Source organism: Styela clava, chromosome 6 (genome assembly GCF_964204865.1).
Source record: "Styela clava chromosome 6, kaStyClav1.hap1.2, whole genome shotgun sequence".
Lineage (NCBI taxonomy): Eukaryota > Metazoa > Chordata > Ascidiacea > Stolidobranchia > Styelidae > Styela > Styela clava.
In genome coordinates this window covers 22,026,467-22,054,275 of record NC_135255.1, presented here as the reverse complement: position 1 = coordinate 22,054,275, position 27,809 = coordinate 22,026,467, and the positions used below count along the sequence as shown (strand labels likewise).

The following is a 27,809-nucleotide window of genomic DNA, read 5'->3' as shown; positions in this document are numbered from 1 at the left end:
TTCAACACAGTGAAACCAATGCAGTCTAAATCACATTTGTCAAGAATGGAGTGTTTCATCTTTTTTCGTTATGAGCATGGGCATCTTTCTGTCTGGATTTCGAAGGTGTACTTGTTTTAGTTTTGATTTTAGGTAGTGCCTTATTTTAATTTTTAGGATTTGCTGTCAGAACTAAACTATTAGCAAAGTGCTAATCTCTAAGATCATTAAAAGGTGGTCAATTTGCTCTTACTTTTGAATTTCTATATTTCCAGCATTAGATAGTTTTTGTCATATAGTTAGCAACATGGCTCAGTTGCCGCTAAAGCTGAAAGCGATCCAACCTTTCCTAAAGGTCGCGAATGACATGCGAAAAAAGGATCCAGTTACTGCATATTACTGTGATATGCATGCCATGCAAACAGGGATGAAAATTGATTCAAAATCGCCCGAATGCAAAAGTTATTTGATCCAATTAATGACATCGCTTGAAAAACAAAAAGCTGTTTTATCAGTCGACCCTGAAAGAAAAGAGCAAGTTTCTTCAGAGGTAAATACATTCTATAATGCAATTGTCATGATTATATGTGGTGCTTATTCAGGGGGTTATACCAGGTTGCCTCAACTGGTTCGAATATTTTTGACAATATATTGTCCCACTTTTCCCTAATCATTTTCTGTTAGACTTCGTTGAGAATGTCACTGCCCAGTAACCAGCTTTGAATCTCTTTAGCTTGTCTTTACATACTGTATGTATATTGCACCTCTTCAGCATTGTGAAAATATATGCTACTGATTACAAATTTTTTTCACATTATTTTTTATGTTTGTAGGTTGTTGGTGAAGCTTTAATTGAGGAACAGGCAATGAAGCTATTCAGTGTAGCAGACGCGAAAGATCGGAGTTCTGATTTTGGAAAAAACGTCGTACGACTATTCTACACGTCGTCTGTTCTATTTGACGTTGCGGAAGGACTTTGTGAGGAATTAGGTGAAGAGGCGAGCCATCATAGGAAATATGCTCGTTGGAAGGCCACTTACATTCATAATTGTTTGAAAAACGGGGAAACACCACAACCTGGACCAGTGGGGGGGCTCGATGACAGCTGGGAGGATGAGCTAGAAAATGCTGCTGCTGGTCCCAGCACAAGCCACCAGGAGTCGTATGCACCACCACCGGTACCAACTGCAGGCCCAGCCCAACCGCCAGCTGAGCCTCCTAAACCAGTAGCGCGCAGTAAGCCTGTTGAGCCCGCACCTTCATCTTATGAAGACCCCACCCCTCCGTACTCCGACCCTCAGACAGGGGGAGCGGAATTGACCCCCATGCAATTCAACCAGGCACAGAAACTTTGCAAATATGCAACAAGTGCTATTATGTATCAAGATATTCCTACTGCAGTCGACAATCTTGAAAAATGTATCAGACTCCTAAAAACCGGAAAAGAGTAAAGTCATAAATTGTAAAACTCATCGCATCATGTATTAATATTCAAAAAATACTTGAAAGACGAAATAGTATGAACTGTGTACTGCATTATGTATTAATTATCGAAAAAAGGTGAAAAACTTCAAATAGCATGCACAATAATTTTAGCCAATTTTGTAGCTAATAGTGCAACAATTTGAGACTGTAAACTGTGCAGAAAATAGGTCTTTAAACCAGGTGTGGATGGAACAAATTTTACATTTTACATCTGAAAATGAAAGAAATTTTATGAATAAAATGTTTTGTTTTTTTTTCAAATATTTTGATGCTATTTTTCAAAACAATAAAACTTGGAGAAAAAGCCTGGAAAGTTGGAAATCTCTTTCTCTAATGGCTTCTAATCGCATTTGAAATTGTGTTGTTACTATCTAAGATCCACATTATGTTGATAATATTTTTGTTTTTAAATCATACTATATTTGCAGTGCACAAGAAGCCTGTAATTCAAATACAATCTATCATGAATACTTAGCGTAATAAAAATATTTCTATTGCATACCAATAATTCTAATATTATTTTATATATGTATGACAATTTTTTATCAATTTTGCTCATTCGGAGCTAGAAATCGGACATCACTGGTTAAAAATTACTTTGTGAGAGATAAATATGGTAGATACTGGATGAGCGACACTAACCGTGACTGAAAATAATCTAGAACAGGGGTGTACCATATAACCAACTTCAGACATCTGGCCAGGCCACATAAAAAAGTTTTTCTATGTACACAACTATTTTAAAAAATTCTCACAATGCAAACATTTATTTATTGGACACGTTTAGTGGACATAATGATCGTTTTGTTGTAATGATGTTCTTGTTGTTCTTTGACACTTTTTGGACACCTAGTGGAAATATTAAAAAAACGCTTTTCTCTTCGATCACTGGACCAATTGCTTTGAAATTTTTAGTGGTTAAAGATGAAATTTTTCTCCAGAAGGCTATTACTTTTATTTATTTCAAATATTTCTGTTAGCTCCGTGATATTTGTTTTTGTTTGCTATGACGTCACCTAACGTTCTGCGGACATCAGACGCCATTTTGTGTCCTACTGTACTGCTTCGCTTGGTGTGAATATATTTGTAGACTGTGATCTGACGGTACGGTAAACCGTACTGTACTGCGAACAGACGTGTCCATATATTTGGGCGTAGCTCTCTTGTTTAACATTAGTGTGACACTTGGAATTTCGAGTTTTTGCATAGTTTGTTAACATCAGCTTTGACAGAAATTGGGATTTTATACTTGGGCCATAAGGGCCACACTGAATGGCTTGACAGGCCGGGACGTAGCCAAAGCCGCCTGTTGCACACCCCTGATCTAGAATATTTTCAATTACGGTTAGTGTTGCTCATACTCATACTGCGATACTTCCCACATGTACAATTGTGAAACACTTACCGTAAATACCAAATAAAAATCAACAAAGAAATTCACTATAAATTGAGATAAATAAAAATTTTTGAAAAATAAAAGCAAAGGAGGAGGATTTCCAGTTAAACCAGTTTTGTGTTGCAACCAATAGGTTGGAGAACACTGACTGCCCGAGCCATTTTCAGTCACCGATAAATGATATCCAACTCATGCCAAGTCCAAGACTCAAGTCTGCCCAGCTCTGGAAATTTCACCAATGTTGCGTTATTGTGCTTTAATGCCCTGGGTTGAGGTCAAACAAACATTGCTAAATTGGTTGATACTCCAGTTTAAACGTAGCTGTTAAATATATTTTTTCTTACACTTGTATTTATATGTAGTGTCACTTTTCTGCACGCAATCTAGAGATTTGGACTTGTGTATAATATGTTATACTGTTTATTATTGTGTTATGTATTTATCAAATATAAAATTAGGGTCTTTTATAAGGGCTATAGTGAATATGGGTGTGTTGTAAAGTAATATCACAAAATTAGGACAACACAATACACTCTAAACCAAGGGTGTTCAACCTTTATTCTCTCATTTATCCCTTATCGAATTTTTCCCCTTAATATATTTCCTATTTTCACCTCTACAAATACCTGCTATGCCATACAAAAATAGATTTGGAAGAAAAATTTTTTAATGTCAAGTTGTGAATGTAGAAGGATTGTATTGAGTTCACATATCTACGGACAGTCTTCTCTGTAGTAGCAATCTGCTTAAAAGCTGCATGAATAAAGAAACTTATAGCCTATTCAGTGTAGAATAGGGGAATTTTTTGCCTGCAAAATTTACCCCTGATTGAGAACCCCTTCTCTAAACAAGGCACTGGGGGTATAGTCCCACAACTTCCCCTAACTGCCCAGGAAAAGGCTGTGAAAATATTCCTTCCATGAGGAACTCACCACTGAAAGAAACCCTTTAATTGTCCACAGATAGCTACTTTGGAAAAATCCATATTGTTCAAGTTTCACATACCAGTAATTATAAAAACTACATCAGACTCCTTAATTACAACGATGTGTTTCAGATGGAATACAGACTTTTTGTTCCACAGTCAGTTCATTTCAGACCTTCGACAACTTTTTTTGGGTCATGAGTTGGCATAGGATGACATAGTTGGCATAGGATGACAGTCCCTTTGGGAGTTGTTTAAAAATATAATATACAAATACATTGATTTATATTTGCGATAATTGGGTTTGTAACGGTGAAATTCAAGTTGCCAGTAAAATTCATGGAGTGGACGTCAGTGGGACAAAAAGTCTGTAAATCTTTCATCTGTGGATCTTTCTTCAGCTTGTGAAGTCTTCAACAAATGCATGCAAACTACTTTTCAATATGCTTTGTATATTTTAATTCAGAAACATATTGTAGGTGACTAACTAGTATCGGTAAATAGGAATAATAATTGTTAAATGTGCCTGCATTAACTGAGAACTCCATGGGTGAATGAGACAAAAATGGCAACCAAATGAAGAATTAAATAAGAAATACTGTGAATTTGGTTTCTACGGGACTAACTACTTATCCTTCTTCTGTGCCGACAGATCCATGTGCAAATATTGCAAGGATGTTGCAGTGAGAGATTATTTTTAATATTTATGAATGAAACAAAGAAGATAAAAGATTATGACTAGGAACTAATCTCTCCAGAAAGATTTATTGGAATTCTGAAACTTAAGAGTATTGATGCTTAACATTTCTATACCAGCTTACCTAAGTAGCTTTATGGTACTTGGCAAACAGTATTAGCTATTGAAAGAGCACGGCTTGTCAGAATAATTCAATTCTAGTGAAAATAAGACAGCGCTGCTGTTTCATGCGGTTCCATTACATTTGAACCCACGACAACTGCACCTGCATACTATTGCACCTATGGAATTTTTTTTGTCGTACGGATATTTGAACCCATACTAACCCTAACCCATGGGGTTTAGCACCCACAAATAGATTGAACCCACGGATATACACATGGGTTCAAATATACTGAACGGTCACCGTTTCATGCATATATACCTAATTCACTGGCTTGGATATGTATGTATGTATGTTTATTTGCCTCAAAAATGTAACAGTATCGGCATAATAGTTAAACGGTATAACTGCAGTTTAGGACTGCTGCGTTATAGTAGGACAACAGACATGAAATATACAAATAGAACTCTTGTACAATACACAGGACAGCACAACGAGGTACGGCACCATGATGATATGTACAGTAGGCAGTTTATGGCACATTCATATCCCAGGTTCTGATGTGAAGGGATGGGAATAGGGTATAAATCGCATTTTTGTGTGTTTTACAATAGATTGTACGAAACAAGTAAAAATATGTTCGAGACATGAACTCCCCAAAAACCAACGTTGGGTGGGACCACGGCGATATGGAGAGGACTACTTCTATTTCTGCTTGTACATAATATAGTATAGTAAAATGTATTTAAGTCCGATTTCTGTTTCTTTTATGATGTTAGTTTCTATAAAAATGGATGAAAGACTAATTTTGTGATCAAATAAACTGAACCTTATTTAAGTAGGGCATACAGTATATTGCGGCATGATAGCAAGGTATGCTCGATCTAATTATTAACATGAAAGCAGTGCAGAAATGAGAGAGTTATTCAACAAATAAAGCAGTGAACCAAAGCAATAGCAATAAATGAGTCTTAATAAGGTCTGCTTATGGGCATTTATCTGAAAGAGGTGAGGAGTAAGCTTACTGAATAGGTGAGAGCGCCAAGCCCACATTCAATTTACTGGGAAAAAAGTCTCATTGAAGAGTCAGGATAAGATTTACATATTTATTCTGTGGGAGGGGAACTTCGGTGCGACAGCTTAATCATATGGCGCGAACCATGTCCTTTTATTCGCTTACCAGTTCATATCGGGTATGGAATAGTCAGCCAGTTATTTGATTTCAGATGCATAGACTTGCTGGTAGAGGAAGCCCTATCCAACCAGCGGTTACATCAGGGGTGGGGGGCAACATACGGCCCGCTGACTGTATCCAACCATGCTCTGTATTGTGGTCCGACGCATCATTCTTGAAAGTTACCGATCTCTCTACTCTCATCGCACTGTCAGTGCGAGCTGGTGAAATAAACAATTGCCTCAGTGAACAAACAATTGCGTTAGCAGACTTGTTAAACAAACAATATAAGATCGAAGCAGAGAGCGTTGTAAACATTCCCCACTACTGTTATCAATTATATTTAGATTCTAAATATAAATAGATTTTAGAAATGAGATTTCATATTAAGTTTTATTAACCATGGAATATCCCAAGAAACGTGAAGTTGACAGAGAGTGTCGAGCAAAGCATTTAACAAAGATTTGATACCGAAGTATTTTTTGTAATAATCCGGCCCGCCGAGGACTTCATTTTCCCACATCTGGCCCGCCGACTAGAAAAGTTGCCCATCCTTGGGTTACGTGAACTACCCTACGATGGCGAAAAGTTAGCAATTCTCTCACACATAATAATCCTCGCATTGAATTCGATTGCGAGAGACTTTTGATGCATCAGGAGTTATAGGGCTTGCTTGTTACCAGTTGAATCCTTTTAAATATGGTAATTCCTATTGAATATAAACCTACAACAATGAGGAAATATGTTCTGTATTGAGCACTAATTCATAATGTTCAAGATAAACTTTCTTTAGGTAAGAAGATGAACCACTACTAAGATTGGAAAATGAATTATTTTCATACAGGTGTTAGAATTGTTATACTTCTGTTAGAGTTCTGTACTTTGTTACTGATCTGAGTAAGGTTGAGCTGACTGATCATGAATGAAGATTACATTAAACAAACAAACTCAACCCAAGCCGGTTTGCTTATGACATCACTCGATAGCTTGAGAGAACAAAATATTCTCTGCGATTTCGATGTCAAAGTTGGTGACAAATCCTTCCGTGCTCATCGCTGTGTCTTGGCAGCCTCATCAGAATACTTTAAAGCGATGTTTACGAGCAAAATGAAGGAGTCTCGGGATGGTTTTATCGATATGAAGGATGTCGATCAGAATGGGATTTCCCAATGTATAGAATTCATGTATAAAGGAGTAGGAAATTTGAAAATGGAATACGTTCAACAAATCCTGCAAGCATCCAACCTGTTACAAATGGTTGGCTTGACTAACTTTTGCTTCCATTACTTGAAAACCAATCTCTCTCAGACCAATTGTCTTTCTGTCATCAACTTGGCTCAAGTGTACGATCGCCACGATATAAAAAAACAAGCAGAACAGGTGCTGATCACTAATTTCAAATCAGTAATTTCCTCTGAGATGTTCCCGTTCATTATCAAGCCAGATCTTATGCGTTACATAAAAGTTTCAAATGTGAGTTATCAAACATCATGGCAAGCTATGATGACATGGGCAAGAGCAAAAGATGAAGATGCAGAGAGATGTTTTGCCGACCTTGTTACAGTCATCAATATCCAGACTTATCCTTTCAAATTTCTTCTGGAGACTGTGTTGGAAGAACCACTGGTGAAAAGTAATGATATTGCGAAGAATTCAGTCATCACTGCATTATTCTCTGATGTCAAGAATCTTGAGACAAATCTTGAGATTGACAACTGCTTCATCCTGAAAAATCTGGCTGAAACTAATCAAGCTACCAACCTAAATGCTGTGAAGGAAGTGATGAATCAATTCCTGGAAGCAAATTTTGAACAAATTATTGAGAAAAAAGAGTTCTGTGATATCAGCAAGGATGACATCATAAGGATTTACAAATCCCCAAATACAAAATATTCTTCCGAGACTGTCAAATGGCACGGAGCTCTTAGATGGATAAAGCACAATATTCAAAAGAGAAAAAAAAATTTTCAAGATTTGTTCGGCCTCCTAGATCTCCAAAAATTTCCTCTTCAATTCTTGGAACAAACGGTCCGCTCAGAGACTTTAGTCAGAGATTCTCGTAAATGTTACGATATTCTTGTGGATGAAATATTTTCTCGAGCAAGGAAGAAGTCGTCTTCAATGGATCTTTCCCCTCAGCAAGCAGCACCTTCAAAAACTAGAGTCGAAACAGAAACGTACCAAGCCCAGCAATTAACAGTTGGAGCTACAAGTACTAGAGATGAAAATACAGAAACTTTCTTTGGCAATACTTCATCAAGTAGCCACAAGTCTAGGAATGTCCAAGAACCACAGATGGGAGCAGTGGGCGGATACAGAAGTGACACATCAGGTACAATCTCTTGCATTTGTGTTTCATAACGTAGATCAGTGGTTTCCAAACTTTTATTTTCGCGACCCCAATTTTCATAAAATCAAAGCCTACAGATACTTGCGACCCCACAACTGGAAACGTACCTGTACCTGTATATCGACTGTAAATAGACGTTGACGGTGAACATTCGTAGGGATGGGCAATATAGAATACTGAATCCGGAGGATTCGAATCCCAAAGTATTCGAATCCAACAGGATCCGATAACAGGATTCGGTTTCCGCCTCTCCGGCGCCATGCGTCGATTTTTGCATTTCGGGTTTCTAAATATCGATTAAAGACGAGCGTTTTACTCGCGTGGAAATCTCTCTCGTTTAACTAGACTTGCGTCTGCTCGGAAAGAACCCGTAAAATCGGTAAACTTCAAACACTGTAATCTCAATCGGCGTTTTCTGGACAGGAAGTCGGCGAAGTACATCTCATGGCGAAGACTCGTTATTGCACCATTTTTGCGTTTTCGCCGGGCGTCAATTTTTGTATTTCGGATTTCTAATTTATCGATTAAAGACGCGCGAGTTCTTTCTCGCGTGGAAATTTCTCTCGTTTAATTAAACTTGCCTAATCGCAAAGAACCCGTAAAATCGGTAAACATCAAACACAGTAATCTCAATCGGCGTATTCTGGACAAGAAGTCGTGAAGTGCACCTTACGACGAAGACTCGTTATTGCACCATTTTTTGCGTTTTCCTGCTTTGCTATCTAGCGAGGGTTTAATAATAATAATTATTTGTGCGACTTACTGGCGATATTTCGATAATCTGATTGCAACAATCTTCAATTGTTTACAGGCGTGCCTTGCTTCATTTTACATTACTGTAAATGATTTTCCGCGATCGGCGAGTTTTCCCCAGAAAATGATGCATGTAAATCAAAAGCCAGGCGTAAAATGTTATGACATTACTTGCGATTAATTTAAATCAAATATTATTTTAAAATAATTTTATTACACCAGTTCCCGAAATACAAAGTTATATCGCATATCACGACGATCTGTCGCATTTAAGTTTCACTCCCAGAAGATTACATATATTTCGGTCCGTTTTTATCGTTCAAGATAGACGCACGTTTGATCGAGTGTCTGTAGTAATTTTATTCGCCGATAAACTTAAAAAAAAGATGCCACATCTGGCGAAAATAGTTACGTATTGAGTTTGAGTTGGGCCAAGTCTGGGTAGATAATGATATGTAACGATAATAATAGAAATTGAATTTGTCATTAGATGATGTTAACTAATAACTAACTACGAAATCACGTTTACGGGAACCTTGTTTTGCACGTCTTGATCGCACAGAATAATAGGTTGATTTTAATTGATAGTGGTTAAATTTAATATTTTACACCTGTCGCATAGGTTGCAGTCTGGTCCTGCATCTAATTAATTCTCAGGGGGTGTGTTTTAGTACACTCGACACTCTATAACATTAATAATGATTTAATGCCGTTTCATATCTATTTTTGTATTTAACCGCTTACTATTAAAGTGTTTGAAGCGTAATTTAGCATATAAGTATTTAGAGATTACATACATTTGGAACAATTGAAAGCAAAAATATTGTAATATTCTTAGATTTCATTGTCCTGGGAAATGCCTGTTTAGTATCAAATCAAATCCAATGTTAAGGACATTTCCAAATAAATAATACATTTATAGTAATACATTTACAATTTTTGACATCTAAATCCAGCAATCAGGAAAATTCCCTCTATTTGAATAAGTATGAAAATAGAATAGGATTCGGTATTCTGGATTCGATTTAACTATTCTAGAATAGTAAATTATTCTACATTGCCCATCCCTAAACATTCGTTCAAAAAATATATGATTGTGTCCGGCAATGCGCCGGAAAACGGGAAAACCTCAGAAGATTTGATAACACATGGAATCGTATGAAAACCACGGTATAACAATCTCTCAGATCCAGGGGTGGACACTTTCCATAATTTTGGGGGTGCGAACTTGGATCGCTAGCAAAAAACACCGCGCCGTGTATCGCTACGTAACAATAACCATTCGGTGTCATTCTCTTGCGTATTAGAACGCCATTTCACTACTCATATATCGAGTACCTACTACCTAGGCTGATTTGCTTGGACACATAACTTGCGCGTCACTAAACCGATCCCTTGAATTTGGCGAAAATTACCTCACGGCTCTTACTGAGAAACAGAAACGACAAACTTGAGGAGTCGTATTTGGGTATTGTTTTAATTCTCAGTTTTGCATAAAGCGTACCAATGCCATTTCGTAAAATTAAAATGTCAAACAAGGTGACAAATTATTGTGCGAAATTTTTCCAAGGAATCATTATTTGATCAGTAGAATTGCCATTATTGCCATTGAGTTATTAAATCATCATTTGAATTCAAATTAACATTCAGGATTCACTCAAAGACTTTGCAGGGTTTTTATTTATTATTTAATACGAAAATAAACAGGCACAATAAAATAGTAAAATCATAAGAAGGTCAACCATCGTCTTCATAAATACCCGCATTCCGGTGTCAGAAATAATAACATTGTTTACTTAAAATTGGGACAGTTATTAATTTGCAAAAGATGACAAGAAAGATCAGAGCCGGCGCAAAAGATAAAAATCAGAATAAAAACTAGAATTCAAGCCTTGATAGTCGTCTTTAACATATGTCGCCGATATGAAAGCATATGTCTCCCAGCAATATAAAACCAAACTCAGACGTTCCCCCCTATACGTAAGTATTGGTGCTTGTGAAAAAAAGGCGGTGTGGACAAAACACGTAGCCTACTTGTAGATTTTAGACATGTGCGCGAACTAACAAAGTGCTTTCGCAACGGATCAAAACCTAAAAGTTAATAATTACTCGATCAAGACTCTGCCTGTCAATCAATACCATACTTGTCAAACACATAATTAAGGTTCAATCGCCGGATATAACAAAATGGGTTGTATTTTCGGTAACCAAGCGGCTACACTGGTACAAAATCACAAACCAAAATAATTTCTCGCAGTATTGGTGTTTTAGTAAAAATGAAGATATCGGATGGTTGAAAGGTTCACGCACGAATCACAAAAATTTGCGACGCCCTGACAAAATTGAATCGATGCACTTTGAGCACCACGGGACTAAGTCAAAAAAAATTGCGCTATAGACTAAGTCTATTTTCTAAGTCATTTTTAAAATTAAGGCTTGTTCTTATTTTCGGGGAAACACGGCTCAATCATCGAGTTTGCATAACAATGAATATTCTGATCGTAGGACCCGATTTGCTAAGTGCGCTTCGAAAATTAGGATATTTGTGTCAAATATTAACTAATATAAATGATTGAATATTTCACATATTTCATTTATTCTAAATGTGTTATTGTTTCTCAATATTGTAAATGATGTGTATATGAATCAACAAATTCACTTTACCATTCTATGTTGTTTACTTCTGTTGAGTAGGGTCTATTGTTATGTAACAGTAGAGATAAACCCCACATACTGCAATTTCGTAGGCTGCAGTTTATTCATTTGCTGAACCGAGATTATCGAGCATGAGTGATTTTTTAGCATTAAAAAAAACTAGGCAGGGGTAAGAAATAAAAGTTAACTTTTGTCTTTATTCATAAGGCCTACATGTCAATAAACCTCAAAAGGCATAAAGTACACATAAACGATGACAAAATTGTGTTTTATCTTGAGGCAGCATATTTTTCGTGTAGGTGCGGCGCGAGTTTTTTTCCCTGATAATTTGGCGTCGCACAAACTGCCGTTTTATGCTAAATTTGTTCAATAAGAGTAAGTAACAATTCCGGATAAGGACCATGCCGTCGGTGGCCAGACATCGTAATTCATCATTTAGGTCTACATAAACAAACATTGAGCCAAGACTGGACTTGCTATGTAGCAAAAGCATTATCACCCATTACACTGAATAATTAATTGAGTAACATTAATCTGAGTAAATATTTGCTTGTTTTTGTTATTGAGTAGGCCTACTAAAAGTTGAGAATTAGTTGTGTCAATAAAATATTAAAAATGCATATATCAAACTGTTTATCATTATTAGCGTGTGGCAAGGGTCTTGGAAAATTTTAATATATTAAAAGGGGACGCGAGCTCAAACGTTTGGGAAGCCCTGACGTATTGATAATAAATGAAGCACAAGCGGTGTTAGCAAAACGATGTAATTTGCCGACGTTTCGAATTTCTATACAGAAAAACTTCATCAGGGCATGATATGGAAAAGACACAAGTGGATATATATAGAGCACTTGTGTCCTTTCCATATCATGCCCTGATGAAGGTAGGCAAACAAGTAGGTATAATGAATGAAGGCAAATGATCAACTCTTTTTCGGCCATCTCTGCCTGGTTTTACTTTGAAACGCTGAAAAAATTACTCATGTTCGCTGAACTCGATTCAGCAGATAAATAAACTGCAGCTCGCGGAGTTGCAGCAAGTACGTCTATCTCCATTAGACGTAACATTAGAGGCAAACACTGCGTAATGGAAAGTAAACGATGTAGAAAGGCAAAATAAATTTGTTAATTTATATACACAGCATTCAAATTGAGAAGCAATAAAACATTTATAAAAAATGAAGTATGTAAAACATTCAATCATATTTTAGGTATGTTTAACACAATTCTGTTAGTTTCAACTCGCCACGACTGCTACATTGCACTGCTTTTTTTTTTATCAATTTTACGCTTTCATTTTTTGGTTTTCCGCGAGAGGAGATAAAAAGTGTAAGTGTTCCGCGGCCTAAAAAGTTTGGGAAACTCTTGTCTAGCTAGTAGAATATAGTGAATCGAGGGATGGATTGAGCGCAGCCAGTTACAGGTTGTACGTAATATTATTTACCAGCATGGTACCGGTTATTGTAATTGTCATGTCTTTTTCTTCCTCTTATCTTTCGTTGTTTTCACGAAATTGCCCCAAAATCTCTTTTCAGCCATTAAATTAAGTACCGGTATGGTAATCGTAATTTGTAATAACTGCAAAACTAAAATGTGGACATTTCACATAGCACAGACTTGAATTAATAGAAAAGGACTGTGTGCATAAAGTAGCCTAGATAAACTCGTCCGTTGGCTCTAGCCACTACTGTCTGATCGTACAACCACGAGGCTGGAAGGCGATTATGGTTAGACCTGATTACAATGGAACGTGCATGTCGGTAGTGCATACGGTATGGCATACCGTACAGCCCTAACGTACCGATCCAGACGAATGATAAATCGCGCGTGCTCAACCATTTATTTCAATCCATCCCTCGATTCACCATATTCTACCAGACTATCCGTATCAACCACTCGTTTCATGAGTGACTGTATGCTGGGTAGTACGATCAGACGGTATGGGTATCGCACAAGTGTCCGGACAACTGAAATATGAAATATGTCATTCTTATTAATTTTTTTAGAATTTATTCTAATTTAGAATATATGTAGACTAATTGAAATTAGTGTTAATCCATAGACAATATAAATACTGGTTTGATATTTAACATAATTAGGATATTGGTCACCTCAACTCCAATCGAGTTTCTGGTATTTATGATTTAAAAGTAACGGGTTAAAACCAAATGAACCAATACCAAGTTGGTGATGACGCAGTGGTTGAAGCATTGGGCTTAGCCTTTGCCATTTCAGATTACACCTCCCTGGTTCAAATCCTACGGCGCCACCCAGGGTGTAACAGATTGGGCAGGCAATGTCGTTACTTACAGATAATAGTAGATTCTGACAAAATATTCAATATTACTCATATGCAAAAGCATTAGTAAAAATAATTACACGATTTGAGACTAGCACTGCCGTGAGGGCTTATAAGATTTCATAAGGGCTTATATATATAATATCACAAAATGCCCTATCGTTTTATTCTAAGCGTAATCAGAATCATGTCTTATGATCATCTTTCACTAAAATAATTTTCAATCTACAGAATCTCAGTCTTCAAGTCAAGCTACTTCATCTGGTCTAAGAATCATCAACCAACAACCACCTGATGGAAGAATGTCAGTGGAAAGGTTGAAGGAACCACTGCCAGGATATTTTACGGGCACTTATGTCCTCACCTACTCATTCCCTGCTGGAAGTCTGAATGTGAGTCATGTAATGAATTCAGTTGGTTGAATATTAAATTATGTATTTACTGGAACCAGGATTCTTGTTGTATTAATATATATTGATTCTATGTTTAACATTGAATCTTCCAAATACAATTTTCCTGCCCCCAAATAGCAATTGAATCCTAATTACACTTTTCGTTATTACATTGTTCACTTTAAACAGGGCCCTGTATAAGTAACCGCTAATGCATAAGAAGCTGCTATTTGTGGACTATAATTTTTCATTTCGGAATTGCCTACTCAAGTTATTACATCCTGGATAAGGCAGTGGGCATGGGACTTGAACTTGGGACCTTCAAATTATGATCCAACATAGCTAAGTCCAATGCTATAACCACAAGGCCACCACAACACCTTAGTGCTTAGATGTTCTAGAAATTTTTTCCGATGTTTCCAGAAAGCAGTTTTTTATCTTGGTTTAATGGCCCCTTGCAGAATTTACCTCTACCAGTGCTGATGTCCAAAATAAATGAATATATTCACAATTTTTTATATTACATAGAGCAAATTCTTGATTTGAGGTTTTCATTTCAAAATTTGTCTTTTGAAGCATTTGATTATTGAAGAAAACCGTATGATTTCCTTTGAAATCTGACATTGCCAATTGCAAAAATCAATCCAAGCAGTGTTTATATCAGTTATTCTGCATTACTGAATTAAATATCCACATATGTAATTGTACATATGTAATTGATTTTCACAGACTCTTGTTGGACATGACCCAATTTAAAATATATTTAATATTGGAAAAAAATATTATTTAAGAATTCCAAACGCCTAAAATGACAAACTTACCATATGAATTTTTTCTATGAAACGTTTGTCATGTCTTTTATTTCAAACAAGGCTATGTATGAGCGGCCACTGATACGCAAGGCACTACTATTTATTGTAGAACTGAATTCTTCCTGGTTGCATTGTCACCTAATTTATCTTACACTCCTACCTATTTCATTATGCACTGAGTAATGTGCTTGAATCCGAGATTTTTAACCTGTGATGCCAACGTAGTTTGGCTACTTCTCCTAACATTAATCTTCAAATCCCAAATCGACGATCTCACCAACGATGTATATAAATTGGCAAGCAATGCTCAGCCTGAAAAAATGTTGGTCCTTTGTTTTTTCCTAAATCACCTCTTACATATCAGTGGATTTTTTGTGTATCAGTAATATGTTAGTGTCATCAAATTCTAACTCTGCTCCCAATAATAGATATATTATGTTTGATTTCTTTCTTGAAAAATTAAAACTTGTTTTAATAAATTATGTGAAGGCAACTCTGAACAAGGTGCCACTGATTCTATGTTTTCTGAGGTTTTTTTCTTGTTTGCACCGGAAAAAAAATATAAAATGTAAAATATTTTTGGTTCCAATGTGTGCCCTTCTCAACTGGAAATCAAATTTTTTGATAGGCAATGTTTAGCGAAATAGATTCCAATTGTTAATTTGGATATTGCTTTAGGCCAGGGGTCGGCAACCTTTTGTCACTTGCGGGCCAAAATTAAGGGTTGCAAGTCATTGGCGGGCCACACATATTTTTAGAAAGTTGAAAACCGAACGGATGATACTTCTTACAATAAAAATCAAGCAGTGATACTTGTCACGAATAAAATATAGGTTTATTTCCTCATTGCATTGCATCTATAAAAAATTCCATTTGAATATATTCTGCGCCATTGAACACTTTGCACTTAGGATCAACTTTTCTGCATTTTGTTGTCATTTGTCCAATTATATATAAATTATAGGCTCATTTAACGAGTAATTGTGAATTATATACTTAAGTCTACACGTGTATCACATTAAATTTGTGACATAAAGAATATAATCATCAAATCAGCTGGTTTTTTACTATAATTCAGTGAAGTGTCCGGCCGATAATTTGGCCCGCGGGTTGTAGGTTGCCGACCCCTGCTTTAGGCCTTAGCTTGTTTTTCGCCTTGTTCAGAGTGAGTATTTGATAACATCCTATAAAAAGAATGATTTTGCAACTGTCTGCTTCTAAGGAATCATCATTTTTATTCGAAACGATCCTGAGTTGCAGAGATTTCAGTTTAAAGCTCAACATATGACCTGGTGTTTATATCAGTTTTAAATAATTATCAGAGATGGAAGTTGAATAACTTAGAGATGTTTATTTTTGCAGGGTGTTTCATATGAGGCAAAGAAGTTCACTGAATATTTGCCTTCGAACCGATACCTTAATGACTTGCTCCAGAAAGCACTCAATGCAGGATTGCTCTTCAAGATTCAGATAATTGGAAGCAGCAGAGGAAAAATAATATGGAATGATGAAATTCCTCATAAGACTAACGAACTTGGAGGTCCAGATAAGTAAGTTTTCTGATTAGATATTCTAAAATATGCACTATTGTTATAAGGATTGACTGAGGCCCCAGCTAAGTAATATCAAGTACAGATGTATTAAAAATTTAGTTCAAACAAAATTTGAGATTTAAAATGTGAATTGCAAAAATTAAAATTGGCGCTGCTCCGTAGTATGTGCAACAAGATGGCGGACACCTGAACATACTGTGTATCAGGTTAGGGTTAGGCCATAATTTTATTTCAATTATCCTTGTTTTAGTTCGATTACGAGTTCGGGGACCAGCCAAGTGACTCCTGTAGTATTTGTACCTGAAATTATGGCCCAACCCAAACCTGATATACATACTGTGTTCCGATGTCCGCCATCTTGGTTCACATACTACGGGAGTAGGCTTGCACGTAATTTACAGATTTACGGAATTACGGAATTATTTCGAGTTACGGAAGGGAAGTTACGAATTACGTAAAGTCGTAATTATTGGTCGAGCGCTTTCGCGATTGAAACGAGCTCTCTTCAAAGCAGTCAATTCCGTCGATTGCAAAAAGTGAAAGTTCAAAAAGTAGAAGAAGTTAGAGCTTCGGTATTTGCAGCCGTTTTTCTCACTTTTCTCTCTCTTGCCAATACGTCACCGTGATAATTAATGTCGCGCTTATCAAACAGCAATATGACGACGGAAGAGAAATTGCGTAATGAACCAACGCAACTTCGTCTTTCTCGGCATCGGGAAAGCGATTGAGACGGCAGAGAAACAACAATATGACGGGATTTCCCGCGATCCGGTAAAAATTAGCAATATGACGACGGAAGAGAAATTGCGTAATGAACCAACGCAACTTCGTCTTTTCGGCATCGGTAAAGCGATTGAGACGGTAGAGAAACAACAATATGACGGGATTTCCCGCGATCCGGTAAAAATCCTTTGCGGACCGTTGACGGTCCGCGGACCGGCGGTTGGGAACCACTGTTTTAGAATACTTAAATCGAATCCAGAATCCTATTCTATTTTTATAGTTACCCTTATTTAAATAGTGGGATTTCTCCACCACAGTGTATGATTGAAATTAAAAAAAAAAGCTAAATTGTAGCCTAAATGTTTAATGTGTAACTATCTTTGTGCAGTATTTAATTGAAAATGTCCCGATCATTGGATTATATTTAACCAAGGCAACGAGATTTAAGAATTTCGACGATCGTTTTTTTTTGTTTTTAACAGATCAATATTCTCAATTTAACTACTATCAAATATCAAGTATGAGCCAGTGTGTTTATTCTGTGTGAGAGCCGAGAACCATTTTCAATTACAAAACCTTGATGTTCTGTTACCGGTTTTAGCATTTTCCACAATGCCTCGCAATATTTCGGCCAAATATGATTAACTGTTTTTACCAAATGCGGCAACTTATTTTGATTCTTGAAAATCACCGACACTCGACCAAATTTGTGTCAATCTTGGCCGGTAGGATCGTCGACTTGAGTTAGAAAAATAGGTTAATTTTTTCGTGAGTGCAAAATAAATGTCACAATATGCATTTTTTTACGATATAACTTTGTATTTTCGGAAAAGCCATATCATATAAGTACGGTATTTAAATTATGCGCAAATAATTAAAATTTGATCTGAATTTGTTGCAAATAATGTTACAACATTTAGGCCGCGAAATGATTTTATGTAAAATGAAGCATGGTCATCGGAATAACGTCAATAAGTCGGCATCAATAATTATTATAAAATGCTGACTAGGTAGTAAAGTCGAATAATGTTAAAAACGGTGCAATAACAAGTCTTCGTCGCGAGGCAAGCGCAAGTATAATCAAACGAGAGAATACGCTCGTCGTGGCATTGATAAATTGGAAACCCGACATTTTTTTTAATACGATTTTAAAAAAGTCAACTATCGTTTCATAAATATCCGTATACCAGTGTCGGTAATGATAAAATTGATCGCATAAAATTGGGACGGTTAATTTGCGAAGGTGATAAAGGAAATCAAAGCTAGCACAAAAGATAAAAATCAGAATAAAATTAATTTGAATTCACTCTTGTCTTAACATCTGTCGCCGGCGTGTAGTACTGCCAGGAATATGAAAACCCAAACTCGATATTTACGCAATCGAAAATGAAGTGGATTCAATTGGTTGTTATGATAGGTTTAAATGTGTGAAAAAATATCGCAATTACGGGGTCATTACGTAATCGATTTGGCCGTAATTACGGAATTGATTTTTGTCAATTACGTGCAAGCCTATACGGGAGTACCTCAAAATAAACCAAATCAATATTTATTTTCCAAACTGACCTTCTATGCAAAGTTAGAAAAATGAACTTGCACACAAAGTCATGTTTTTTGTCAAACACTGTTTTTCAAACTCTTATTTATAAATCAAAGAAAGACATGTTTGGGTGGCAGTTTTGATCCCATAACCTTCCATCCAGCTTGTGACATTTGTAACCACTCAACCACAGATATCTTGTCTGAGGTAAAATCAAGTATAACGTTCTCAACTTTCCTCTCTTGATTCAAGCAACATTTAAATTTGTTTATACACATCTTTTATACACCGTTCACTTTGAACAAGGCTATATATAAGAAACCATCGCATCCATCAAATTTCAGTTGATGGGTGAGGGATGGCCAGGAAGCGTTCTTTCTATTCCTGATAAATATTGACCACGCTGTTGCAAAATGTTAGGGTGTATGTGACTGAGGGTAATTTCTTAGTGACAATCAGAATCAACCATTATGGTATTTAGGCTTGAATTGTTTGCAACGCGACTGTAACCAGGTTCAATGACCAGCTGTTGTTTACTAGGTTTCTCTGTTGTCACATCTGTCATTGGAATTATGGTTGCCCAATTTTGTAACTATTTGATCCGTATTCCAGTAACGACTAAATTTTCTGCTTCTCTGTTGTCAATGTTTTATTGGGCTTCCAACATATAAATTATAGTTAAACTTACACTGCTTATTCTTAAAATTCTTTTATAAACGAGATCTTTGAGTTTTTATATCATACGACGCTTATCCACATATTTTGGATAAGTTGTTTAAGCTTCCACTGATATGTAGCAATATTTAAGAAGCTAATAATATTTGGCAGAACTAGTTTCTTTTTTGGCTCGGCATTGCCTACTCAATATTTTGGGTAGGGTGATGGCCACTGGATTTGAACCAAAGATGTGCAGTTTGCGATGCCAACCCAATTAAGTTTAACGCTTCAACCATTGTGCCATCGTGCATCATGAATATATATTTTACATTCCTTACATTCAAATCTCACTCACACAGGCATCGTTAAGTTAAGCATTTGTTAGTCCTAAGCAGTCAAATATATTTGTTATTTTCAGTGTTCTTTTATTGAACATCTTATTTTTTACATTTAATTGAAATCAGACTCATATGCAACTACCATTATCTCTCATGCAATCTAATCTTTTTCAGCAATGGATATCCTGATGATGACCATGAGCGTAAACTTTGTGATGCATTGGAGGCGAAATTAAATGCAGCAGGAATAGAATACTAACAATAGATGATCAACAATGGACGCTCAACACTATCCGGACAATACTATATTAAAACTCATCCATTGATTTTGTAGTGTCATTATCAAGCATTTCATCAAGCCACTTATAAAGTTCGGATTGACTCAGATATCTTTAAAGATATCTCAAGGCAATTTTCAAAATAGAACAGCAATTTTTGGGGGTACAATGGTAAAAAATAAGTTCCTGTCATTACCGGAACAGACCCTAAATTGTCTGAACGGGGTGGAAAATCCATCTAAACCTACCGGAACTACCTGTAGCTATCTTGTAAAAGTTTTTATATTGTTATTATCAAGCATTTCATTATGCCACTTACTGATTATTATAACGTTTGATGAACTGCAATATCAGTCAAATTTGACTCAATTTTCGTTTTTAAATCAAACTCTATACTGTTAATCAACGTTAATAAGTCAGAATTTTCAAAACAAACAATTTATATTTTCTCAAATTATCATCGTTTTTATCTGTTTCATCCTTTATTGTTGATCAACTCCATGATAAATATGCATATATGCATATACCGTATATGCTCGTTTTACCGCCCGATCTTGATTAAGGGCCCGTTTGAATAGTCGCTTGTGTGAACAGAACATAAAAATAAAAAAGGGCCGGTGCTTGAATACCCGTGACGGCCAAGTGCGCTGTTTCAATATTGATAGGGCGTCGCAAAACTTTTCTTCTTTTGCGGATTTGTACCTGCGGTGCGTAGAAAAAGTCAAAATTTTCGTTATTCTAGTTTAAATCATACTTGAGAACTGGAAATAACAATATATTAAATATTGTAACGATCGAAAATAACAAGGGCCCGGTTGGTGAGTTGGTTGAAAAAAAAATATGGGCCCGGGCTGTAAAATGAGCAAATACGATATTTGTAGATTGACTTCCAGACTCATGTATTGTTACTCACTTTGTTTGCATATTTGACCCGTTTTTATACATTTTATTCTTTCACTGTTAATCAGTTCCATCTCAATTACTATCAATTATGTTAGTCATTATCATACTGGGAAAAGTTGTTTCAAGACCTTACAAAAAGAAAAGAGTATTTTTGTGTTTATTGAAAAAAAGATGCTTTGAGCCAGTTTTTTGAATACTTCTCACAAGTTTTACTCCAACTAGGCGGCCAATCGGGGAATATCTTCTATATTAGAGAGAAACCTGAATCAGTATGATGCATGGCATAGTCTGCCTATTTAATTGTAAGATACAAGTTTTGTATTTATCCTGGCAGAGAGGCTAGTTGAGCACTCTGCTATTAGCCTGGTTATCATAAAAATGAAATGCCAAAATCTGATCTATATTCAGATGTATCATGAACTTGCTTGGCAGACGAAGCTGTAACCAACCAGATACCACCACCATATTAGCCTCCATTAGTTTTTCTAATGCCTTTTTTTAACTATATGATTTAATCTTTATTTGAATGGGTTTTTACCTTCAGTTATTTGACCACTGTGATATAATAGTTGAACATTTAGCACCCATTGTATATGTTTTCTAGCTCTTACTTTTCTCCCTTATTTATACCAGTGTCTGTTTTTAATAGAATTTTCTTGCTGGAACATTCTATATTTATACCTAAATGACTGTGATACAACAATGCATTTCCTATCCAAAGTTAATATATAATGTATGTTATGTGATTCAAATTATTACCAGTGTACTATCCAATTTCATACTATTACCAGTGTTGTCGTTTCTTCTATCCAATTTTATAGACATTTAGTTTTTCATTTTCCTAATTGCATAGTAATTTTACTTGATATTGTTCATAGTGATGTGTTTTTCATTTATGTTACGGCCCATCCAACACTGTAATTAAGACAGCTATGAGCAAACAGGCATTTGGATATTATATTCATATTACTGTTATTATTTATCCGTAGGAGAAGAAACCTCATGAGATAGCTTCGTTCAATTATGGCGGACTATGGCATGTTGCCAGATTATTTGACGAATAATATTGCCAATCAGCTATTCATTCAAGAGTCCAGTGGTCAACCCGCACTTACCAGTAACCATCTTTCACATAAATCCAGAAGCATAAGCTTATCTTGCATTGAAATAAATAAGCAATGCATCTTTGAAATATAAGGCAATGCTTTGGTATGAAATCTAAAAAGTATTATCTGTTGTAACCTCCAGCATATGATTGGTTTCGAATTTAGATAAATATCGGGATTGTTTAAATTAAGGTTAGGGCGGCCACATTTCCGTTGAAATTAAGATCAAGATGGACACATTGCCTAGAAGCAAATAAGCTCGTAGGTGAATGGTATGTTTTAGGTTAGGATATAAATACTGATATTCTAAATTAAAGTCTCACTGATAGGTCAGCATCTGCATTTTGTTCATGGTTGAAAATCTTTCCAAATGTTCTGCATGATGTCACAGAGATTCCATAGTCGGCTGATTTTAGTTTCTATTTTATAGTTGAAGACTGTATAGATTGTAGTATTGAAATATTTTTTGTTCAATTGTATTATTGCTTTTGCATTTATAGCAGTAGCATGGTTTTGGGCGTAGAAATGAAAAAAAGTAGTTTATATTGTTTAACAATCTAAATGACTGTGTTCCACAAGCTTGCCGCAAGTCTTTTGCGAAAAAAACTAATGGTTGCTAGTTATTACACAGACCTTTCTGTCATGATGAAAATACTTCCAAGTTGGGTCCAATCAGTTTCGGTACAGCATTCGGAGTAATATGACTAACGGCTGAAACAGGCGATTTTTCACGCTTGTGGTCTTTCCCCACATAAGATGGGTTATAGCAAATTATTTGGTAAACGAATAAGTAACGATTCATATCGGCAATGAAAACACGCAAACTAGCTAATTAGTGCAAGTGTACAAACTTGACCGAGCGCGAAAACCGTAACTGACCAGCGGTCACATTAACTCAGGGGTGATTGCGTGTGTTTTAGCTACGAAATAGCACAACGCAACATTATTTGCACGATGCAGGAATATTCTCGATGTCCGAATTTCATTAGTTATTCTCGGTGGCGACGGTTGCTTGGCAACAATTGCGTTCGTTGGACTAATCACTAAATGTACAGTTATGCGAGAAATAAATTAAACTTTGATATCCACCACGGCGCAAAAATTAGTAATACGCGTTTGACGCAAGAATAAAAATCGCGCTGTTAACATTTTTTTCGAACTCGTAGAAATTTCTTGCTGCATGGGGGTATCAACCTTGAGTGCCTTGGCCTAGCGTCCGATTGTAAATGGGAAAAAATACTTAAACACATTTGATTCGATCACTCCAAGTAATTTTTATTCAGCACATTCGTTTCAATATCTTAGTTGCTAAATGTTTTAGACGCAAGTCAATGACATACCAATGAGAAACAATTCTTTAATTGAATATAACTCTTAAAAGACATATAATGATCGTATTTTTGCTGCTCCACAAACCCACTCCGGGTCTGAGTTTGTTGAAGGCGAGAAATAACGCGAGATTGCGACATTAGTTGAGCATACTTTAGAACAGGCCTGCAGCGACTCACGTGTTCCTTACGGGCCCGTGTGCATCGTGTCGGAGACCCATCCAGAGGATCTCTGTTGTTGTATATCAGTAGCCTTCAATTTTTTGTCGGAGCGGAACCCCAATGGAAAGGCTCGAGGGACCCCTTTACAATAGTTTAATTGACTGAATTGTATAAACTATGAATATATAAGAAAGTAAACCTAACACCTTCAAAACAAAATGATTCTCAAAGTAGAGCAGGTTAAATAAAAGGTGGCGGGCCTAATAGGCATTTTATTATTTTTAAACAATATATGTATATTAAATATACTCTCGGATTTGAAGAGAAACACTGGACTTTACTACCGGAACCCGATTGAAAACCACTTTTCGTTATGTATCGCCTGTTGAATCATGCAATTCCCCTTTTTAACATATCACGGCGTTTTTTAAGAAAATTCAAACTTGCAGTTGATTCGAATAAATTCGATTCGAAATTGTAAAACTCACATATCGAGATAAATTTCATACTTTTTCATTTATTCTATATTTAAATGCTTTTTCACTTTGTTTCGGAGAATGACTAATTATAACCAAATACGCTTATCACGAGTGACTCGTATGCTCATGCTGACTTGTATAAAATGCTTCAGAGTATTTAGGCCGCGAGCCGAGGACATTTATCTTTCAGTTTCGTAGCGCACATCAGGTAACTACCTGAAAATGATTTTAAAATGTTCCTTAGAAATTTAGTAACAAATATTGCCTTGTTCCCACTTCCAAAAGTTGCACGTTTTACAGAAAAGACGCTTTTACTACAATAAATATGTGTTACCATCTGTCCTATTTTCTCTGCTTTTCCGGTATCATGGGCCAATGAACGCAGACTTCTGCACGACGTAACAGTCAAGTTAGTCAGCTGTAGGTGGATCCCCAGTGGTCGGATGAATATCAGATGACTACAACTGCTCGCTTTTGCGTTGAGTAGCCTTTCCATATTTTTTTTCAGTTACCGGTAATATTAGTTCAGTTATTCTAAGGAGGTGTTGAAAAGTATGGGTAAGATATTAAACACTTGTATATCCTTACCATAAATAGCAATATTAGTTGAGCACTAGCTCATAAGACGTTGTTAAATAGGTACGGAGCGGTAACTCCAAGGAAGGCTAGACCTAGAATAATATGTCACAAACAACGATATTTTCTGGCTTGCATGAAATGTTTATGATTAATTTAATGACTCTTCTTGACTATTCAGCAGACTTATACTACTATATAGACCACAGCATATTTGGAAATATAAATGAATGGCTGTTTCTGTAATGCACGATTGTGTGAAAGAGAAGAAATTATTCAATTTCACTAATGTCGGTTGGTCTAAATCTAAATTCATAGAGTCGACAAGAACCTGGGAAGCAATGATAAGTTATGCCGGAGTGGAAAGAAAGGTAGCATTGGAAATGATTGAGAGGTGAGAAATCAAGTTGTAGACAAACAGTTGATGTTTTAAAATATAGTCTATAGTCCATACCGGTACTCATACTGTCATAGGACATTTCAGACTGTGATATATCAAAATTTAGTGTAGATATAGTCTAGTAATGGTATGCAAACACTGCTGGACTGTAGTACATGCAATGAGCATATATACGCTCATTTAGTACATCAGATAAAATGCATTATGTATTCAAGGTATTAGTTAGTGTTTAGGGGTATTTTTAAACTCATGCTGCTCCAAATATTATTTTCTTCCTCATTTTAGATACTGTACTACAAAAGAAAACGGCAATGTTCCACCAATCCGACCTAACGCAGGCTCTGATCCCTGCTGCTATCAGTGCTATAAAATGGATGAAACAAGAAGTCTTAAAGCTTAAAGGTATATGAGAATCATAATAGTTGCAAACAGCTTAGATGGGCTATTCATATTGAAATACTTTAGCACTTTTCTGCAATTGGAACTGCCCATCAAATTCATGTTGGAGACTTCATTGAGATTTTCAATTCATTTTTTTCCCTCGACCATGAAGATCTTTTGAGGTTAACGAGGCATTAATAAATAAAGCTGAGGAATTTGAAGAGGATATGAAGAATGTAAATGATACCAGGGCACGTCTATTTAACACTGTCAAACATAAGGATTATACTCTCCACCCAACAATGATTCACTGAAGAAGCATGTGGCCCTCAAATAAGTTCTTGAGTTGGCAAACTGCAAGTGTAAGAAAAATAGTCAAAATATTTTATGAAAGTGTGCCAAAATCAACTTAAATTGCACAGATTTTTGTTTTTGTATTGACTGCAAAAATCACAGTACACTTATAGAGGAAAAGTCGATTTTTGAGATAGTGGATTTCGAAAACAATTCAGAAGAAAGTGAATTAGATATTACAGTTGATTTAATAAGTATCATTTATTTGTTGTTTTTTCGGACATTTGTTAGTGTCGTAGTCCTGTTTCTAGAAATATTATTGCCTTTGTTTAAATACATAACCACATAAACTAAAAAAAGATTAATTGTAAATTGTAATATTTCTGTTCACTATTTTATGTACATATTGTACATTCATTTAATTTTCTTGACTTTTGCTGTAAATTTCTAAGTGAGAAATAACTGATTTATTTGTGTTTTCGTGCTCACGATGTTAATTTGTGACTTCATTGCTTAAAAATAAATACGTTTGATAGCCTCTATAAAATGGATGTAGCTTTTTATGCTGTTCTTGTTGTAAACTGCTTGTGGTTATTACATAAAATTTATTCGCAAATGTGAATCAGCGTTGTTGGTGTCGCTGCTTTCGAGCTCACTCCCAACTCCTGTCACACAATTAAAGTATTTTTTGTTGTTGGTTACATGTTTGCCATATTTTTCGTAATCTACCTAATAAATTATGATTGACTGAGGAAGTCCGATTTTGGTCAGGCAAAACATTACAGGAATAAATTTGTGTTAGTGTGCTGTAGGGCTCTCGAATTGCATAGTTCTTATGTATGTGTTGTGAACTTATGGTTATTGAATTTCCGGGAACCTCTTATATTCAATTTCGCAACAGGATTGTGGAACAAGCTGTAATGCGTTCATTATGTTCGTTTTCACACAAAACTGAAGAATTTATTTAGTTACGGTACCAGATGTGCGCTACGAAACTCATTTTCTGGGCGTTTTCATGACTTCGTCTCACGGCCCATATCCGTGGTAAGGATCTACAAGTGTTTAATAACTTACTTATACATTTTTCAACAACGTCTTAGCATAACTTAACTAATAATAATAACTAAACCGGGCTATGGAAAGCCTGCCCAACTCAGCGCAAGGTCGAGCAGTAATAACTAATATTCATCCGCTCGCTAACAGCTGGTTTAATTCAATTGTTACGTCATGCAGAAGTCATTGTTCCATGCCGAAAATGTAGAGAATATAGGACAGATCGTAGCACATATTTCTTGTAGTAAAAGCGTCTTTTCCGTAAAACGTGCAACTTTTGGAAGTGGGAACAAGGCAATATTTGTTACTAAATTTTTAAGGAACATTTTAAAATCATTTTCAGGTAGTTACCTGATGTGCGCTACGAAACTCACTTTCTAGGCGTTTTTCAGGGCCTCGGCTCGCGGCCTAATTGCACTTTCGGTATAACTTCATTATTGCGTTTTGATCTAACAGGCATTCGATTTCAAGCGCTAGTTATATTATGTTGTTGAAATTTTTTCTCTATACGCTGGTAATTTTTTTTTAATTGCAATGAACTCTCATGAAAGTTTTCGGAGTGCGATGTACTCCACATGGGCTTATCACTACTAGACTTTTATCTTACTTGGACTCGGAGATTGGCAGGCGGATTTTAGTCAGGTTCATTAGGAAAAAAAGACTTATAAAAGCATATACCTCCTATTCCCGTGATCTTTATTTTCTATACTGAGCCCGTTTCTATTACGGCAGGGGTTTCCAACCGGCCGCAATTGAATAAAGTTTTAACAATTTGTTTTTGATGCCTTAGTATGTGGGGAATAAAACCCCTTATTAAATCGAAAGAAGGTAATTCAGAAAAATAGGTTGGAAAACACTGTATTATGGTGATCACTGATCAGTGTTGTATTAGATCACAATGTAGTATAATATATATTCACACATATGTCGTCTCAACTCTACAATAAAACTGCTCTAAAGTGTCATGGAGCAAAATTATCTGAGGACAATTTTCTGTCTTTTTTTATACTTATATTGTC

At 36.0% G+C, this 27,809-nt stretch overlaps 2 protein-coding genes and 1 long non-coding RNA gene across 3 annotated transcripts; all 3 read left to right on the top strand.

Moving 5' to 3' along the window:
• The first annotated feature begins 236 nt into the window (after positions 1–236).
• Positions 237–2,927, top strand: LOC120331561 (vacuolar protein sorting-associated protein VTA1 homolog). The gene is made up of 2 exons (XM_039398657.2): positions 237–529; positions 813–2,927. Exons 1-2 carry the CDS (start codon positions 287–289, stop codon positions 1,428–1,430), a joined length of 861 nt encoding a protein of 286 aa, XP_039254591.2. The 5' UTR covers positions 237–286; the 3' UTR covers positions 1,431–2,927.
• A 3,006-nt stretch (positions 2,928–5,933) lies between these two features.
• On the top strand, positions 5,934–23,451 carry LOC144424292 (uncharacterized). The gene is made up of 4 exons (XM_078113445.1): positions 5,934–8,091; positions 14,047–14,207; positions 16,382–16,569; positions 20,005–23,451. The coding sequence occupies exons 1-4, from the start codon at positions 6,678–6,680 to the stop codon at positions 20,087–20,089; spliced, it is 1,848 nt and encodes a 615-aa protein (XP_077969571.1). The 5' UTR covers positions 5,934–6,677; the 3' UTR covers positions 20,090–23,451.
• A 778-nt stretch (positions 23,452–24,229) lies between these two features.
• Positions 24,230–26,492, top strand: LOC144424515 (uncharacterized). Its single transcript, XR_013476744.1, has 2 exons — positions 24,230–25,056; positions 25,348–26,492. It is a non-coding gene; the product is annotated as an uncharacterized LOC144424515 (long non-coding RNA).
• The last annotated feature ends 1,317 nt before the right edge of the window (positions 26,493–27,809 follow it).